The 20,882-nt window shown below is 34.9% G+C and overlaps 1 protein-coding gene across 1 annotated transcript in view; it reads right to left on the bottom strand.

Moving 5' to 3' along the window:
* The window catches only part of EYS (eyes shut homolog), a 723,503-nt gene that overhangs the window by 429,759 nt on the left and 272,862 nt on the right, over window positions 1-20,882 (bottom strand). Inside the window, 1 exon segment of the mRNA XM_066547467.1 lies at window positions 14,664-14,785. Coding sequence (XP_066403564.1) covers window positions 14,664-14,785 — 122 coding nt within the window.

The raw sequence follows: 20,882 nt of genomic DNA, 5'->3' as shown, positions 1-20,882 counted from the left end.
ACACACAGCTGGAAATTTAGGGCACCAACACACACCACAAAACTCCAAGAACATACACTTCCAGTCACTACAAAGGCTTCAAACACTCGTGTTTCTATCTCTTCTTTCCTTCTACAAGCATGTTTTTTCTTTCATACTCTGAAAGTTTATTATGTTCTTTTTTCCACAGAGAGCTACCAGACCTCTTTCACCAGCTTCAACCTGAAAAAGCTGTCACGAGTTTATCTCTGAAGTTCTTGTGCTCCTAAATACTAAAATACTGTAAGTTCTTTACTGTCATATGCCACCCTGAGATGATCTCAAATTTTCACCTATGTCTCTCCTCCTCTCCCCTAAATTCATTTGAGCCTGCCTTTACAATCATTACCATAATTCATTCTGTACTTTATTCCTTGAGCTCTCCATTTGTAACCAATCAAATGTTTGTAACCAATCAATCTGATTAACTGATTAGAGAAAACATTAACTTGGGCTGCAGTGCTTATGCTTTGATGGAATTAACAATCTTGAAGGATATAGGGCAGCAGTGGAGTAGTCAGGACCCTGAATTTTAGGAAAGGAAACTTTCAGTTGATTAGCAGTTTAGATTAAATTTCAGTATTTGGGTCCATGGGATCCCCTAGGAAACTGCCTTCAGGGAAAAGGGATCTGAACAAAGCTGGCAGATCTTTAAGGACTTTTTTTTTTAGAGCATGCTTCTTGATTTCCCCATGTAAGAAATCAGGTAAAGAAGGCAGAAGACTAGCATGCCTTAGTAAGTATCTCCTGGGTAAACTGAAGTACTAGAAGGAAATACAGAGGCAAGGAATAAGGGATATATACCCTTATTATGGTATATGGGATGACATATGAGATTATGGGATGTCATCTGGATATGTAGTAGTGGTATTAGGAAAGCTAAGGCCCATTTAGAGCTTAATTTGGCAAGAGCTGCAAAGAATAAGAAAGGATTTACAGGTATGTTTGCCACAAAAGTAAGGTTAAAGAAAACATACCGCTGCAATAAATAAGACAGGAGAACAGGCGACAACCAACAGAGAGAAGACTGAGATAGTCAACATTTTTTTTTGCCTCAGTTTTTACTGTTAATCTCACATCCCACCTCTCTGAAGCTCATGCCAGGTACTGAGGGACTGAAGTCCTTCCCATCCTGGGAGAAGGTCAGGTCTGAGGAATCTGAATATACCTAAGTGCATGGAACTCCATGAGACGCATCCCAGGGGCCTGAGGGAACTGGCTGATGTAGCTGTCTCCAAAGGATTAATCAGTAAGTAACCAATGACCAATTTGTCCATCACAGAGTAAATTGATAGATGAACATAAATTGAAAAAATTATACATTAAAGAAAGTCCACCTGCCTTTATCTGCTGTTTGGATAAGGACATGAAGCTAAAATTAGAGGAAGAAAAACATTGTTATCTTTGTCATACACATACATACCATTTTTAATTTAACTGAGATGTAGATACTGGCTTATGAGAACTATATACATCACCTGCAGTCTACAAATTGAATCTGAAGTGGTGGCTAAGAAAACATAAATTAAGTACTTGGGGAATGGTACCAGGTAATAACAGACATAAATGGATATTGACCCCAAACTGGAGAAAAATTAATTGTGAGGTATATTGTTGGGAAGAGAGATAAAAAGATTAAGTTTCTGTTACTCTATTAATATTGTCTAAGGGTGTCTTTTGCATGTTTGATGCATACAGAAAGCCTTCAAAAGGCTTATGTTTTCATTCCCTTCCAGTTCAATTGCTTCAGACTTTTATTGCTCTTTTTTTTAATTTTATCATTGCTCTTCAATTGCTTCAGACTTTTATTGCTCTTTTTTTTTAATTTTAAAGATATACTCTATTTGTTCTGTATGTTTTCCTCCCATAATTCTCTGCTCATGTTCTTCCATTTGGTAACAGTAACTAAAATTTATTCCTGATATTCTGTGTATTCAGGAACATTACATTACAAAAAAACCCCAAACAAACATATTTTATAGGAACAGATAGAGAAAGTTGTATTTGTTTGTTTTCCATATATTTCTTCCTTAATTCTCTATTTGAAGCTATGAGTTCACATAATCACAAGGTAACATTCAGCTCTATGAGACAGCAAGCTATATTTCAGCTTCTGCTTTAAGCTCTGTTTGAGCTGCAATGCACACATTTATGTTTCAGGAAACAGAATTTAACATGCTACAAAGGGTATTTATACTTTCAACTCTTTTTTTTTCATGCTGTTGCTTTATTTTTTCCATTTTCCTGAAGCAGAATATAAGATACATCTTATATCAGGCTGGATGCAACTTTCAGACTACTGGACCCCAGAGATGAGGTACACACTCATTTTCTTTTTCTATCAAACTCTTTCCTTATTTATCCCAATAACAGCAATTCATCCTGTCTACAAGACCAGATAAATTTACATTGTTATCCGTTTCAGCCAGTAAACATTAAAATATTTAAAAATCTCTAATCAAACGGTCTCATTTGAATGAGTATTTGTGCTTTAAAAGCACAAGTGCTGAATACTTTGAATACTTTTAATTAAGAAAGACAATAAAACAAGTAAAAACTATAATAAGCAAAACTGAAGATTATTTCTGTCATGTGGGAGGATCACTTGGGTCATATGGCCCTGAACCAGAAAATAAAACATGTTTGGTATCAACAGTCTATTTCATATACCATTACCATGGGGAAAACCATTGTTGAAGTTCCTTCCCATCAGTCTTGCCTACTTAAATTCCTATTTTAGAAGCTATAGAAATTAATTTTAAAATAAAAAAAAATTACCTTCAATGTTTGGGTGCATTTTTTACTCTTGCTTTATAGTTTTGTTTATTATCTAAGGTGTTAGTAAAACTGTTTGCCATCTTCAAGTTTTTTAAAATAAATTATAATAATGTCTTTGAATACTGAATCATCCCTTAAAATTTAGGAACTTCCATGTCCCAAACTTACCATGATGTACAAAAAGGATATCATAGTAATATGATAATTTTGGAATGTAGTTTAGCAAGTTATCACACAACACAGGATGAAGAGAAAGAAAGGTCTGTTTAAATTTGTGTCCTGTGTGTCAAACAATTTTCTGAGTAGCAGTATTAATTTCTTGAATTACTGCAGACCCCCACAGAGAATGTTTATGCATTTTGGCATGTGAAACTGCTCTTTGAGTAACATTCTCTATTAACTAAACCCACATTAGACTTCCTTTTGTTCCTGACAAAATGCAAAGGGAAAAGGACATAAATGCCTTTTTGTCTTACCATCTCTGGTCACTAACACCAAGAGCTGCATTCTTTGCCTGTGTACCTTTCATCACTGGAACAACAATCAGTACAGCAGCAACAAGGTAATTCAAGATTTCACCATACAGTCTGAGAGAAAATATGTAATTTGCAGCCTTTTTAACAGGCAGCACCCCTACAAAGATGTGACAAGGAGAAAACCCTAAATTTGTGAAAAGTGAGCATCAGTAAATCAATGCTACTATAAACAGTAAGTAAATGATCTGCCTGCAATATCTTGGGTGGTACTGATTCACTTTGGTAGAGAAAAAAAGAGTATTATTTCATTCTTTCAAGAATCAGAGGGAATCAGTTGTCATGTGGCTTCCAAGTTACAGCAAGATAATCTGTTAGATTCGGATGTTGAATAAATCAGCTATCAGGATGACACTCCATCTTTCAAGGATTTTGAATAAAAGGCTTCCTTCTCCCCAGTTGCCTGTTTGCTTGTGCTCCTCTCTCTTAATTTAATGCTGGTCTTTGATGACAACTGGGTTTATTGCTGCACCTGTGGAAACTGGTATCTTAGCACTATTTTCCCTTGGAAATCTCTTCCTCTACTCAAGATTGCTGTGCAAAGAGCCTAGTTGTTATGGAAAGAAGCTCAATGCCTTTCCTCAGTTTTTATTGCTCTGATATTCTCTGAGAGTTACAGGTAACTCTTACAGTATTTTAGTATTGATTTTGAGACAAGTCCTCTTTGACCTGAGAAATCTGAAAAGAAGAAAATTGCTGCACTGAAAAAGTAGGAGCTATCACCTGACTGCAGGTAACAGCTCCTCCAGGAGAAACATTTGTTAAATTTCGGAAGTTTAGCAATGCAGCTGTAGTTCTGTCAATTGACCTCAAAGCTCTTCACCCTTTATACAGAGATTACACTGATTGCAGAAAAGAAAAAATGAACTCTCTGGGTAGAGTGCTCACAGTGGAAGGGATTTTGGCTCAGGGGGAGTAAAGGAGAGCCTTTCTGGTCTGTTCCTTCCAACACAGGCAATCAAAAAAGGGCAAATAAAGGTGATTACAATTGCAATCTTTATTAGCAACAATTAGCATGGCAACATGAAGTGCTAGGTAACATGGTCCAACTCTGCAATTTTATGAAGCATGAACAATACAAATCTAACTGTGAAGATAGATTACCTTGACATTTGGAGAATTGGACATGAGAAAAAATTGAACAAAATGCACACCAATCCAAAAGTCTGTGCAAATGACCTAGCATAATTATTTGAATGGATGAGCAAAGAAATGTTTATCTCCTTCATATTGGAGTTTTTTAAATCTGCAAGTCATTTAAGCAAGACATCTCTATCAGTTTGGGGGAGGAGGGAGGAGCAACTTCTTCCAATAATCTACGGAAAATTGCTCAGAATTGTTAAATGATGTTTACTTAGGGTCAAGTTCCAAGGAAGAGAATCATAGAAGAAAATATTTCTATGGCTCAGTCTGACACAAAGCACTATCTGATCCAAGAAAAGAAGCAAGAGTATAAGAAAATATTTATTTGAACAAATGGACTAATATATTATTTCTCTTTTTTTCCCTTTTTTCTTTTGATTTATTCAAAACATAGAAGACATTGAATACTTTATGCCTAGAACCAATTAGATGCCTATAAAAACTGATGACCAAGGATAGATATAGTATTTATTATGGTAGAATATATTAGATCATCATGACATCACTTAACCATATAGTATCTATACTTATATATTTGAAGAGAACTATTGAAACATTTTCAACACTCAGCAGCAGTCATGCTAACTTCAACATTATAACTCAGATTTTCAAAAGAGCCTGTAGAAAATAAAACTAGGAAAGGCTAGAGAGTGTCATAATTAATACTGGCAGTCTAGAAAATACTTTATAAATAGATTAAGAAGCAGAGATGTCTCTGTTTTCATATTTGTTATTAGAATAAGAGAAAGAAAAGAAAAAAGGATTTGCACAAACTGCCCTTCATTAATATGCCAAATTATAACCTTTTACCATTCACCTAACAGTGCAAGAGGATTGTAACCTCAAAAAATACCAGAGGCAATAACATTTCATCTTTCAAGACTAAATTTACCAAAAATCACTGAACACAGATCTTGATTAGTTTAGCCAAAGAATATTTATGGTAGCAAACGCTTGAAAAATTTTTTCAAGGAGTGCTACAATTTCGAAGCATATAAATAGTAACAAAAAAAAATAAAAAGAAAAAAATTAAGCCTCTTCAAGCAAGGCAGTACTTCTCAAAGTTATAAAAAACAGACAAGCAAACAAACAAATATATCTGCACTGCTCGAATACTGCAGTAACACATGAGGTAAATATTTTTCTACTCCAGATTCTGTTAAAAAACCCAAATTTGACTTGTCGTGTCCTGGCAAATAGCATTTTAAAAAATAGCTTTGTCCTTATAAAGATTATTGTTTTGATATAAACTATAAAAGCAAACAACAAATATTATTTTCAGTTTGTCTCCAACAGTCAGTTATATCTTTATCTACCTTTGATATCTACTGTTATATAAACAATCCAACTTTCTCCTACGGGTGTCTCACTGAGTTATTTCAATAGGGCAAACCTATGAAAATTTTATGACTGTCCCTTCCTGACAGGGAATGAACAAGTCCAAGAGACCTACATATAACAATGCTTATGGATGCTCATAGAGAGCTGTGATTTTTTGTATTCATAGTCCCTTTTCTCCACCTGTGACCTTCAAAGATAAAGGCTCACTTCTATAACTCTGATAGATTTTTTTCATATATCCAAACTGGCATTTAGTAGAAGAAAATATGATGGTTACTGGTCCCGAATTAGTCTGCTTGCTATTGCTGAAGAGTGAGCACTGGTTTATAGAGGACCTCTAACAGTGTACAATCTGTAATTGCAGTCTAAATAAACTCCTATAATGCTTCTATTGATCTAACAGAGCACACACAGTGTAAATCCCAGACAAATGCAAAAAGACAATTAACTAAAATTTTATTACCTATAGAAGTTAGTGGTGGGGAAGCCAAAGTTGATTTTCTAATTGTGTTTTGTATAGTTTACTTATACTAGAACTATTTAATTTATAATTTTTACACGTGTACATGTGTTTCATATTATATTGCCATATTCAAGCAATTATTTCTAAAATGCAACTGTTTTATCCAACTCATAATTTTTCAAATTTTTTTTTCTAAATATAAAATAATGCTCTTTTCCAAAACCAATTTTTTAGTTCCCATCCCATTCTAATATTTTTTAAGATATTGTGACTTTTATGCACTGAAAATAATTCTCTACTTCAAAAGAAAATGCCTCATAATTGAAGATGAAACCTTGGTATTCTTTTGGCTGTGAAGTCATTTCAAGACAAAATAAATACATGTAATGGCTTGACATTAAAACTGACACATTTAATTTACAAAAATTTTGACCCTTGACCACTTTAGAATTGCTTTAAGAACATAGGAAAAAGGAACAATGCCTATGAAACCAATGAAAAATCTTCCAAGAAGTGAAGCATAGATTTTACTAATGACCTCTCAAGTCAAAGGAAAAAGTACAGTTTGTATAGTAATGAGAATGGGATCTACACCCTGTCCTTTTATGTGGAACTGTTTATTACTGATTCTCCATGGTTCAAAAGGATATAATGCCAGCAGCAATGCCCATAATCCTTGAAAAATTTTGTTCCTTTGTACATGTATTAGACATTGCTGATGCATGAAATATCTAATCTGTAGCTAACAAAGACAGATGGTATTTTTCCATTTGTTTCTAATGAGCCATTTTTAAAGTGTCAGCAGCATTTTTTGTTTATTTGCTTGTTTAAAATTCCTATTTTATTAAGGTTTTCAGAAATTAAAAACGTGCATGTTCTTTATGGGAGCAGTTAAATGAAGGGCAAAAGAACAAGCAGGAATGAGTCTATTATGAATCATGTGCAACAGAAGCATTATAATATTAGGATTAGAAATAATGAGGTAGTGAAATCTGTCTTGAAAACTTTTTTCAGACATTCTTTTTGTGCATTGCCTATCTTATTTCTATCCATTCTATTTTTAATTCTCACTATCTCACACATCATCACATCCCACAACATCTCATCCAGGATTACTATGTGGTGGCAGCATTTTTGTTGTTGACCAGAACTGTAGCTACAAAAGACAAGCCATTGAATTTCAGTTTTAGTGTCATTGCTACATAATGTGATGAGAGGATGAATTATGTTGAATATGGTCTTTGCGTCCAGAAATTCATCATGTTTTGTCTATGAGGGTGTTATGGTAGTGTCTGAAGTCTTGCTAAGGTCAAGTGAAACAGTCCTCTCATTATCTGTCAAGCCAGCCATCTCATTGAATGCTATCATCAGGACAGCTTTCCCCTTTGTGCAAACATTGCCCTTAGCACCTTCTTTTCCATCATGTGTATGGAAACAATTTCAAGGGTTATTTGCTCCATCATCTTTCCAGGGACTGGGGTAAGGTTAACTTGTCCACAGTTGCCCAGATTCTCCTTCTTGCCTTTCTTGAAAGTAAGTAATTTTTTCCATTCCTAGCCTTCTTTTTTTCTTCCTTTTTCCATTCCATTCTCTGACATATTTCCATAACCTTCCTTCCGATCCTTAAAAACCTTGTCACCAAGATTCTTTAGAGATAATCAAGAGTGGCCTCACAAGGTCTTGAGCCATTACCCTCAAGACTCAGGATATCTCCTATCAGGAGCCTGCAGCTGAGAGTCTCCCAGCGTTTGCCATCACTCATCCTTCCTTCTGGTGCTGCCTTGTGACTCAGGTTAAGCCGATTGAGATGCTTCACTGGACAGAGCTTCTAGTTCATGCTCTGGTACTACGTCACTGAGCCTACTCTGTAGTGGCAGAGCTCAGATATGACAGGAACCCTCATCCTGCTGTCAAGGTTACAAGCTCCTAGCCTTCATTGTAAATGAAGCCTCCATTTCCAAAATCATATGCAAAGGCTCTTCCTGGTTCTCCTTCACTATGTCAGGGAGTTCAGGTTCTTGGAATTGTAGGGTCTTGGAGAGTATGATATTGTCCACATCTCAGCTTTACAGAGCGCTCTCTGCCTCCTGAAGCTTCTTTACTTGGCAACACAGATCCTCCTCCAGCATACAAGGGCTTCCTCCCTTGTATGCTGGACAAGGCAAGACACTATCTTCTGATTCCCAGCCTCAAGAAGAGGTTCCAGATATTTCTGCAGCTCCAGACCTACAGAACTGCATCCTCCCTGAGGAGCTCAGACTGGTTTGAAGTCTCTGTTGGGCTGATCTAGTTACTCCTGTGGATGGTCAGTGACAGTGCCCTGCAGCACCTCACTACCTAAGTACACAGTGTCCTCAGTGGAAATTCTGGCCTCTTTTACACTGTTGGCTGTGCTCTGGGCTTGGCAGTCACATACACTTTTTCTAGCATTTGCTGAAAGCATGCTTGGCTGTCCTTAATGTGGAGTCAGCTGGAAACAAAGAGCTTCAAGTCCCCATAAATCAAGGAAAGTTGGCAACAAAGCTTGTGGGACACTGCTGCAGCTTGTTAGCAGTCACAGCCTTCTGTAGCTATCCCTTCTGGGGAGCACCAGGCACCCTGAAGCTCTTCAAAGTTTCACAGTAGTCCTCTGATGACCCCAGGGGTTCCCAGGAAGCTTAGCACATCACAAGCTAGAGCCCATAAACTACTGTGCAAACTGCTTTATTTTTAGCTCTGCTCATGTATTATTAGTACATTATTTGCAATGGAAGTGTTTAACTGCCCTACAGCAATGATAAATTTGAGTAACTTATAGTGCATTTCATATACTCTCAAAGCTTTGCTTGAGGTACCTTATTATTTTAGAAGCTGGTTTAAACTACCTCCATTTAACCTGTGAGTTCATCGAATGATCATTTTGTGTCTCTGGGTGTTTGTAAACAAAATACATTAAAAATTATTCAAAATCTATCACCTAATGATTAAATATACGAGGTGGAACAATGCTACTGTTCAGGAAGAAAAAGTTGATAAGCTAATTTTGGAGGGGGAGAGATATTTTCCAGGTACTCACTGTGTTTTGTTTCAAATTTTAATGTTTCATAGGGATTTTGAACAAAAATGTTCTTGTTCTTTGAGAAGATTGTTGAATTATGGCTAAAATATGCCCTAAGGAGTGCAGAATGTCAATGACTGTTAGATAATGCTGAGGTGGCACAGCAATATTTTCTTTTTTTGCTAAAGGCAATAGAAACCCTAAAGCTCATTTCACTGCAGTATAACAAGAAGCACACTACACATTTCGAGTTGTTAGCAGTATTACCAGAGAAGAGCTATAAAACACTTGCTATCTGTAGAGGAAACACTTGTTTATGCTTTCACACATTTCTTTAGTGAATTCATTAGTAAATTTCCTGATTGTCCATATAAATCTTTTAAAGATGATTTCGAGTAAGAAATATGTACATAACTTGGCACTAGGATGATGGGAAAAGCCCTACAAATCTGAATGAAAGATAAGTCAGAAGTGCAACAGACAAATGTTTTGGTAAATGTCTCTATAGCAAGAGAGGAGGAGTTGGCCAAAGAACCCTGAAGAAATGACACATAAGAGCTGCTGCTTGCAATAAGATACTTAAGCATTTGGCATCTGGGATCATTGAATAACAAGGTGATACCCATCTATGGGAAAAGCTGCTTCTTGCTTTTGGGGGCAAAAAAATTTAGGAAGTGTATAGCAGTAGTTCAAAGGAATGTGAGTAAAAACAGAAGGCACACTGAACACAGCATTAAAATTATAATCATATCATGACTTCCTTTAGAATTCCATGATAGTTTAAAACTCATTCATTTAGAGATGAACATATCTTTAAAATGCACTGTGTAAATAGGCATGCTTTTACTTATAGATCTTTCAGATATTTACACATCCCAAACTTAGGAATCACCTGCTTCCACAACCCAAAATAAATTCTTTCCAGAAGTGGAAAAAGAAGCAAAACAGTATGCTAATTTTCTGTAACAGTATTGTAATTTAAGTATGCATGAGACTGAATAAATCCTAATGACTTAAAACTGGTATTTTTTTTTGAGAGCTTAGCACAGGTTACACTAACGGAAAACGATGTTATTATTCTGAAAAGATGTGGCTTAAAATGTTAAGTAGTAAAGAGGGAAGCAATAGGGCAAGATGTTGTACTTGGAAATGTACTGAGAAAGTAACAAGGAGGCAGGATAAGTCTAACTCTGGTTGACAGCATGGTTATCCAAATTGTCAGCTGGCATAAATCATTATCTAAGTAAAGACAAAGAAGGATGATCATGGTATGGTTACTAATTGAAGAAGCATTGCTAAAGAAGACTAGCACAGTTTGAGATGAGTTCTGAAATCATGCAAAATAGCCTCTTCTATGAGCACAAATTATTCTTTCAGCTGGAATCCAAAGGAAGATAGGAAAACTATGGCCTCCTACAGGACAGGATAAAGTACAGAAGAGTTTAAATGGAGAGAATTTAAATACAGACAATTGTTTTTGCACACATTAGCAGTAATTTCTCAGAAGTGCTTAAGGAACTTAAGCCTCAAATTTTAAGGTGACGTTGGCAGTTACAAACTTTTGTCCTTGAAGAATTTATTGGGAAGGAGAGCTTTCAGTATTTTATAATACAGCCAGGTTTATGATATCCATAACTGTGAAGGGGTAAATGGAGGCCTGTAGTATTTTCCTTATTGCATGTTTTCTTACATCCTATTGCACAAACAGGATGTAAGAAAACATGCAACAAGGAAAATATCAAGGATAAGAATGAACGGGCAGGAAAAATGTCTATTTCCAAATCAAAACAAACAAACAAAAAACCAAACAAAATAGCAAGGGGTCTTGATTGCAAAAATAAAATATCAAGAATGGATAAGATAGCATGAAGAATTGACTTCAGTTTACACTGAGATAATAAAAAGGTGTCTGAGTGGATGGATTCAAGTGCTGACAAGGATAACATTTCTGTACTCAACTGAAGCAAACACTGAATCTTTCATAAAACACAAAAGATAGATAAATTACATAAGAAAATATACTTAGGTAGGTCTAATTTCCTGTTTAGTCTGGAGAAGTATATTTGCATGTCATAAACAGAAAAACAGCAGCAAGGCACCATTTTATTCTTTATAAAAAACTTAACAACAAGAATTGACAAAATGAATTTGTGGATTCTAATGTGAATATACAGAAAGAACTGAGTACTTTGGAAAGACACTTGATTCATTCTCCAAGTTCTAATATCATAATTATTATAGCCAAGTTACAAACTATTCTAAATTATTAGAAACTCCAGGTCATTCATAAAATTATGTTGCCTGTTATTTAGCAAGAGAGTTGAAAAGATTTTCACTCAAAAGTTGGTAACAGCAAAGGAGACACAGGAGCTTTAATTAGGGCTAAACCTCAGAATTATCAATACAATAGAGGAGAAATAAGGAATTCAGCTGATACTAGATGAATCTGTCCATAAATGTTCAGAGACATAGTTTGAGATTTCATGTTATCATGAGAATTAAAATCACATGGCTCTGGAAATATATGCATGAAATATATGTATGAATTTTTACTAAATTAATTTATTTGCCATGTGTCATGAGCCAAACTGAAAACTGAGAAGGAAAAAAAGATATTTCTCATTTTATCATCTGAACATAAATTAAGTCAAGTGAAAGGGGACATATTAAAAGCTATTCACATCCAACAATTCAAGCTTGACTACTGGTTCAGAATCTTTCTTATCTGATTTTTTAAAAATGAAAATATGCATCTGAGAAGGCCTTATTTTCCTTTTTTTTCCTATTGGGATGTGATTTACTTTTCTGTGATGGAATCCATAAAGAAAGATACTTTTGTGACAGATTTGTTGATACTTCAGTTTTGCCAGATGGTTTTCATTTCAAGATTTAACAATGAATAGCCCCAGATAAAGAAAATCAACTCCAAAGTGAAGTTTTAAATTAGTAATTATGTTTTGAATAATTATTTTTTTATCACACATTTGAATTTGGTAGGAAAATGTGTCGTTTTTCATTATATTAACTTTCTTTGTATACAAAAAATATTTTTAAGCTGTTGCACAATAAATTACTTAGTTTTTAAGTAACTGATGTTCTCAGCTGGACTTGCAAATATTTACGGAAAAGTAAACTAATGAAGATTATCAAGGCATAAAAGGAAGCTAAATTTATTATCCCTTACATTAATTTAAGTTGTAAGGGGTATCCAGTACCAGTCATGGTGTGGCAAATTTCAGAGAAATTCAGAATATTCTGAGTATTGCTGTCAGCAGCTCAACTTACAGCAGGAAAATAAACAGTGCCAAAACATGGCCAGAGGCAAGAAAACTTCATTGCCTATCACTGATGTATTCTCAGATCACTTGCTGGCCTGACTTTGATCCAGACTAATGCCTGTCCAAAACAATGCCTGGGCACAAATCAAGAACTGCGATGATCTTTTCTGTTAGGCAACTATAATCCAGTTATCCTATTTTAAAAACTACATTTAAGTTTAAAGGCATGACTGGATTTCCTCAGGTTCAGGTACCAGTTACTGCCAATGCTTACCTTCCATAACAGAAACACTTTGCCTTGTTGTTGTAGCTTTTAAGAGAAAAGTATTAGTAAAGGCAAAAAGAAAAAACAAAAAAACAACACACTTTTAAAATTAAGAGTAATCATGATCTTTTAACATCTCTGAATACAAACAAGGACAGCTCTAATGATTGAAATGAAATTGCTTTATAGTATAAAAATAAAACATTGAGCTATACTGATTGTCCTTGGTATTGCCAAGTCTCAGAGTCATTTTCAACTCCAGGTATCTTTGAGGATGTCGTTTTGTTTGGTGTAACCTGCCCCTTTTATATGATGATTCAATGGTATGTGTAATTTTCCTGTTCTGTTATGTCAACTAGGACAAATAGCTCTGAGAAAAAATATGCCTGGTGCTTACACTTCGAACCAATTTTCTTGTCAATATTTTCTGTAACAGTTCTGTATTTGCAAAATCCAGAAAAGTACTTCTTGAGCATATTTATTCTCAATAAAAAATAGGAAGTCCTTGGATTTGTGCCTAAGTAGTTGACCCAGCTAGGAGTAAAATCAGAAGAAGCCCTGTTACCTTCCGCGATACATATAATGCTTTCTGGCTGGAAAAATTGGGAAAATGAAAGGACAGGTAAGGATTCATGGCTGCAAAAGATCCATTCACCTAGAATTGTTCTTGAAGGTGGTAGACTACAAAGAACTAAAAATATCAGAAAAATAAGAACCACAACAGTTAAAATATTTCACATTTTTTTTTAAATTCCATCAGGCTTTAAAAAGTGGAAAAATAGCAATTAAAGAGATTTTAACAGGTTTTCTTAACATTGCTATACTTTCTGTTATTAGAATAAAAATATTTTACCAAACTAAGAAATTTTATACCACATAAAAATATAACTCTAAGATATCACAAATAATTTTGGTTAAGTTCTGAACAAAAAATACTTAAATATATATATATATATATATATATACACACAATGTTATTTGACTTAGTTATAATTAGCTATTTGGGAAATCATTTCTCCATTGTCAGCTGTGGTTAGTTTCCTTTCTGATTATTGTCTGTATTACCAGGAATATAATCCCTGTACAACAGCTAGACTGTGTACCACGGACAGTTATTACACTCAGCTGTATATGCAGCCTCATCAGTGTCCATTAAGAATTTACAGGACTCTTGTAGTATTGACATCATAATATAGACAAACCCTGGCTTCATGGAGCAGAAACTGATTACTGGATTGTTTATGGGATCTTAATCCTCATGCTACTGAAATAAAATAATTTTTGAACCATAAATGCATGCATGAAATAAAGATTAGGGTTTAAATTAAAAAAATAGGGTTAGCATCACATCCTCATTCTTTGTCTGAGGGGATATAAATTTTAGTTAAATTACTCTTTTGTTGGTATTTTAAGCCACAAGGTGGCAGCAATGATACAACCTCCTCATCCAACTGCCCACTACCACTGCTTTTACTCTTTAAATCATCTCTTTTGTTTATACGGCAAATATGACAGAAAGAGAAACTATATTTTCTTTGACAAAATTAATTTCCAAACTTAGTTAATAAATATTTTTTAAGTAATACTTTTTTCTTTTCCTTTTTTTATTTTTAATTTTACATATACCATTTAGTATATCTGCTGGCTTCGCATGAAAGAACAGTGAAGCACTATGTCCATGACACAAGTCCTTTGCCCATTTGTGTAATAACTTTTCCTTCCCAATCTGGGAAACAAAATAATGGCTGGATACAGAAGCCTGTCCTTCCTGGAACACAATCATATAGTGAGGAAGTGCAACACTTACCGATAGCTGTTGAAAAGGTCCATGCAGGTGCCATTGTTCCTACAAGGCTCTGAATTGCATTCATTTGATTCTTTTTCACAAAATCTTCCTTCCCATCCAGGCAAGCAATCACACTGGTATCTCTGTAATACATTTAGTAAAATAAACAATCTGTTACTCTTTGTATTTTAATGCAATTACAAAAGTATTATTACTAGTTGTTGGAAGACATTAACAGACAGCAAAACAACTTTTGGAGTTTTTTAAAACCTGAGTACATAAATAAATTGCCACAGCATGAGGGTGAAATGTGTAATATACGAGCATTGTGGCATCTACAGGTGTTTAGAGACTGCAAATAACTAGATTTTTTATTATTGAAATTTGGAAACAGAGACAATTACGTTTCAAAGATATATGGACTATGATCTTCATACAAAAAGCAAAGGGGATTTATTTAATAATATACTTTAAAAAATATAATAAATTAAGGGTCAGAACTCTGAAAGGAGTCCAGATTGAACAGTTGACTCAGATCTTTCTGTAATGATACTCTTACACACTCTCCTGACCAATTAAAAGCCTGAAATATTTTATTGGAGCAAAGATAACAAAAAAAGAAAGAAAATAACAATTTAAAGTTACACTCAGTATGATTGTCCTGGAGTGTGGAACAGCTCCACTGATACCAGTACTTCAAATGAAGTTATTTATATGTATATTCTATCATATCTGTTCAAATCAATTTTTGCACCAACCAACTTGTATGTAGTATATTTGTGATTTATATTTTCTCAAGCTGCATTCTGCTTGTTTTGTGCTAACGTTGATGAACATTGCTGCTATGTTTGTTTGGGACACACGCATGATTTCCGTGACATGGATGTTCTAAATTCACTGAGAAAAACTCTAAAAGTCAGGAAATACAATGAAAGAGTATCTTTGTGTGTTAAGATAGGGCATGGAACATGGGCAGATAAAACCAAGTTTTGTGGGAATGTTGGTCTGCTGAAGGATAAGGAAGGCTTTTCAGAGGGATCTGGACAGGTTGGATCAATGGGCCAAGACCAGTTCAACAGTGTGAGGTTCAACAAGGCCAAGTGTTGGTTCCTGCCCTTGGGCCCAGGCAGTGCCATGGGCTGGGGTAAGAGTGACTGGAAAGCTGCCCTATGGAAAAGGACCTGTGGGGGGTGGTTGACAGCAACTGAACATTACCAGTGTGCCCAGGTGGCCAAGAAGGCATCCTGGCCTGTATCAACAATAGTGTGGCCAGCAGGACCAGGACAGGGATTGTCACTCTGTACTCAGCAGTGGTGAGGCCACACCTGGAGTGCTGTATCCAGTTCTGGGTCCCTCACTACATGAAGAATATTGAGGTGCTAGACTGATTCCAGAGAGGGACAACAAAGCTGGTGAAGGGTCTGGAAAATGAGTCCTAGAGGGACTGGATGAAGGAGCAGGGGTTGTTTGGTCTGCAGGAAAGGAGGCTAAGGGGAGACCTCATGCATCTCTACTACCATCTGAAAGGAGGTTGTAGCAAGATGGGGATCAGTCTCTTCTCCCTGGTAAGAAGTGACAAAACAAGAAGAAATGGCCTGAAGTTGCACCAGGGGAGGTTTAGGTTGTATACTAGGAAAAATTTATTCACTGAAAGAATAGTCAAGCTTTGGAACAGAGTGCTTTGGGAAGTGGTTGAGTTACCATCTTGTAAGTGTTCAAAAAAACATGTGGATGTGGCACTTGGGGACATGGTTTGGTGGTGAACATGGCGGTGCTACATTGACAGTTGGACTTGGTGATCTTAGAGTTTTTCCAATATTAATAACTTTATGATAGGAGACTAAAGGAGACTTGTGCTAAAGAAAGAAAAAACCATACATTTGAGACAATTTACATTACTAGTCCACAGGCTGGTGTTTCCTATCACATATTGACCCCGAGATTAGCTCAGTTGTTTACAACATGGATTCCCATAAGGGAATAGAACCTTGGTGCTAATAACACCAAGGTTCTATTCCCATATGGGATATTAGCTTTGGAGTTGGATTTGATGATCGTTGTATGCCCCTTTCAACTCAGAATATTCTGTGATCTGTGATAATAGCCATACCCAAATATCTCAGTTCTCTGCATATTTATCTGTGTCAAATGGGAAAAAAATGGGCACTACTAATCCATACCCATGAGTAACCATCAAACACTTAAAAATTGTTCTATTGTCAGGTTAGGTTTTCACTAGGAATGTGAGATAACAACTTGTTTCCAAAAAAATCTTCAAGAAATGGATTACAAAATGAGAAGTGAAAGGAGGCTTGCCAACAGTTTTGTTTAGAAAGCAGCAATATTTTTTCTAGTCCCACTAAAATTATCTGTCAATCAGATGCTGAAATTCTGTTCTTTGCAGATTTCTCATTACATGAGGATTGTCACATCAGGCACAAAACCTCACTCACATTTATGTATATCATGCATATGTGCAGAAAAAACTAAAAATTCTTACACAATATTTCATCTCTCAGTAGTTGTTCAGTAGTTGAAAGTGTAGTGTTACAATAAAAAATATGTAAGCAGATAAAAAGGTTTTTTACAGATACAAGTCTTTACAGAGAAGGATCTGAGAGGTCTGGTGGACACCCAGTTGGACAAGAGTCAGCAGTATGCCCTGGTGGCCAAAAAGAACAAGAGCATCCTGGGCTGCATTGGGAGGAATGCTGTCAGCAGGTTGAGAGAGGTGATCCTTCCCTCTACTCAGTCCTGGTGAGGCCCCACCTTAAGTGCCGTGTCAGTTGTGCCTGCGCAGCACAAGAGAGATACGGAGCTACTGCAAAGAGTCCAGCCAGTAACATTTCTAAGAGGTTACACATCTCTCAGATGAGAAAAGGCTGAGAGAGCTGGGATGGCAGTCAGGGCACAGCTCACACCAACAACATAAAACGACAAGAAGCTGCATAATAGAAAGCATATGGGGGATCAAGCAAGAGACTGAAGGAATAGGATTTGATACCTCTTTATATGTTGTTCCCCTTTATTTACTGTAACTATGTATTACTATCCATTGGAGACAGATTAAAATAAATGGCTCCTTTAAGTTCCTGCAAGTTGTCTTTTGTTTGTCCTCTAAAGAACACAATACATGCAACAATAACACTATAGTTATTCCTTGTACAATATGTACCACCGTTTGCTAAAGAAGAGTGGATTTTACCAGCTAGGGTAAAAAAATTTCTGATCCCTTGCACACATATCTAGAACCACATATGCATGTGAGCATGTCTTAATGCAATTTACAGTGTGCTGTAAGAAAGCGCCATTTAAGAGCAATTGCATATTTCCCCTTCCCAAAACTGTAAATGAAGAAATAATCATTTTCTTAAGCCCTAGTCAATGTTACTTCACTAGGAAATGGCAGCTGAACATCTGGTAAACAGAAACTGCAATGAAAAATGTTCATTACACACAACAAAGATCTAAATTATGAACAAGTCAAGCCTGTCCTGTGTATATCTAGGTTGATAGATATTTTTATCATACAGAATATACTCCAGATATGTTTTCCATGTCTAGAGAATAAAACTGAATTAATTTAATTTTTAAAGATACCCATGGAGTTGGAGAATTTTTGGGAGGATTTTAAAGTTTTAATTCACAGAAAGAACAAAAAATACCTCACCTGGAGACAGAAACACACAAAAGGAAACATAGAAACATCCATTTGTTCTGTGTTCCAAATTATTCTGCCAGACCATTTCTTGGGATGCAACCCTTTATCCATTAAGGCCAAACAAGATAAACCTATTGTATGACTACTCATCATTGACACAAAATTGGAGATGTACTCCAGCCTCTATGGAAAACTCATCACAAAACTCTTGTCTGTCGGAATCAGGGCTTTTTTTCCTACAGAAAACCTTCATGACACTTCATTTTGTTTGTGCTAACAGCAGTTCATTTAACCTTGTGAAATAAATGTGAACATAAAAATGTAAGCATCTGTGAAATCATATTTGCAATTGCTCTAAACCATATTGAGGTCCTTACCATATTTATGCAGCCTTTTTTAATTTAAGGGTCTTTTCTGAGTTGTAGTAGTAAAGGGCTTTACTTTTAAGTTATTATTGATTTAACTATTTATGTAATCATACATATTAACTGACAAAATTAGATTGCTATTTGTCATTATGGCATTGTTTTCATTGTGCTAGTCTATTTGCATTTATTTCCTAAATAAGCAAGCTTGTTTAAAAACAAAATAGAACAAAAAGAAAACCAAGGTATCTGTTCATCTTCATTTGGTTTAACACTTACTTTTATTTTTACTGTAGAAGTCTGAGCTAAAACCAGACCTATGCCAAGTGAAGTCCCAGCAAATACACTACTTTTCTGATAATGAATTATTTACCTTTTCTTCACAGGTTGTGGGAAGAGTGAATGTATTAACCGTGCTGCTCCACAAATTAAGGAAATTTGACTTCTGACACAAAGAAAATCTGCAATTAGCTCTGTTGTTGCTGCTCTAAAAGACATACATGGCTTGCTCTAATATTAGTTAATAGCGCTGTAATAATCAGATTGTTTAACTCACAACAAAGAAACACCTCTGGGGCTGAGTGTCATGAGGTTTGCTATATGGTTATTAATACTGATGTTAATTGGAAGAACGACTATAATAGGTGATACAAAAGAATAAGGTGGGAAAAAGTGTGAAGCGTGGATTCAGAAGTAATGAAAAATTACAATTAAAAATATAATTTCTAAACAGTAATGCAAGTGATAGGTTCTGATAAGACTACTATTTAAAAATCACCAAAATTTTTTACTGAATCTTATTATTAGAATCACTAACTGATGTATTTTTATCTATTACTTTATTAAAAAATAAGACTTTATTTTACTCTAGCTATGTAAGTTACAAAGCCTATGTGGTGTTTTGTATTAAGCACTTAACATTGTGAAATAGTAGGGTAAATAACTTAATATTAAGTACTAGCTATCGGCAGAAGTTGAGGTAGCATTAGGTAATGCTAGGTATTTTTAAAGACTTCTAAATTCTCAATTTTTATTTATATATCTTTTCCTATACAGTTATATCATAAAGATGCTGACCAGTATATTTATTTGTTCTTCCAAACCACTTATATCTTTTGTAACCTAAGTTACTGTAAATTAGATAACATCTGATATAAAGGAAAAACCAGGTTTTCTTTAATTCAAATTTCAAGCAAGGCTTACAGGAGAAACAAGGAACATTTTTAATTTGCTCATCTCTCTATGATTTTAAATAATGAATAAGTTAAATGAACAAGAAAGCATATTTAAAACAGCTGGTACAGGTAAAATTAAGTAAGTTGTAATGAGTTTTTGCTTTACATTATAATAATTATTTTTATATTAAAAACATTTAATAAGTTTATGCAAAAAAGTAAGATTTTCATCATATTTGAATAGCACACCATTAGAAAAGAGAATCTTGCATTTTCATTCAGTGCAACTTCTGGCTTAAAATATGGCTGGCATCTAGACATGCTGTGTATTTATAACTCTAAATGAACTTCACCGTAATTTGTAACCACAAAGAAAATTATCTTAAATGGGAACACTTATTATTTGCACTGCAGGTCTCTATACACAACCATTTTATAGAATGGTGCTTTGTTAAAAAAACCATAATTATTGCTGTATTGGATACTGATAATTTTAAAATGACACTTTTTGTAAATGTATATTTTCGTGAAACTTTTGTTCTCTCCAAATTTAACCACAGCTAATGCTAGTAACTGGCCTCTCTTAAAATTATTTTAGATTTCACGTTACATTTAACATGCAAATAAATTCTGGCCTATACATTTAAAATTTAATCAATTATTTCCATCACTGCTCAAACAAGATAGACAGTTCTCAAAGTCCAGCGTAAATCTTGTTGGGGTTGGTTTTCTGTGTGGAGATTCACCCATAACATGCTGAGGCATGCAAACATGCAACATGGCTTTTACTAGTATTGACACAGATATTCCATTTGAGTATAGACAATGTAAAACATTATGTATGGATTATTTTTGGAGGAAAAAAAAGGAAAAATACTTAATAATAAATCCAAATCTCTGTGAATTTATGCTTTTAGTAAATTCAAAATGTTATTTTATGAGATGCTACAAGAAATATGGACATAGAAAACCATAAAAGGTATTTAAGAACTATCATTAATAAAAAAAATGTTACAGTCGAAGTGTTTTAAAAGCTGTT

The sequence above is a fragment of the Molothrus aeneus genome, chromosome 3 (genome assembly GCF_037042795.1).
Source record: "Molothrus aeneus isolate 106 chromosome 3, BPBGC_Maene_1.0, whole genome shotgun sequence".
NCBI classification, from domain to species: domain Eukaryota; kingdom Metazoa; phylum Chordata; class Aves; order Passeriformes; family Icteridae; genus Molothrus; species Molothrus aeneus.
The sequence above is the reverse complement of the archived record's forward strand: the minus strand, read 5'-3'. Positions and strand labels throughout refer to the sequence as shown.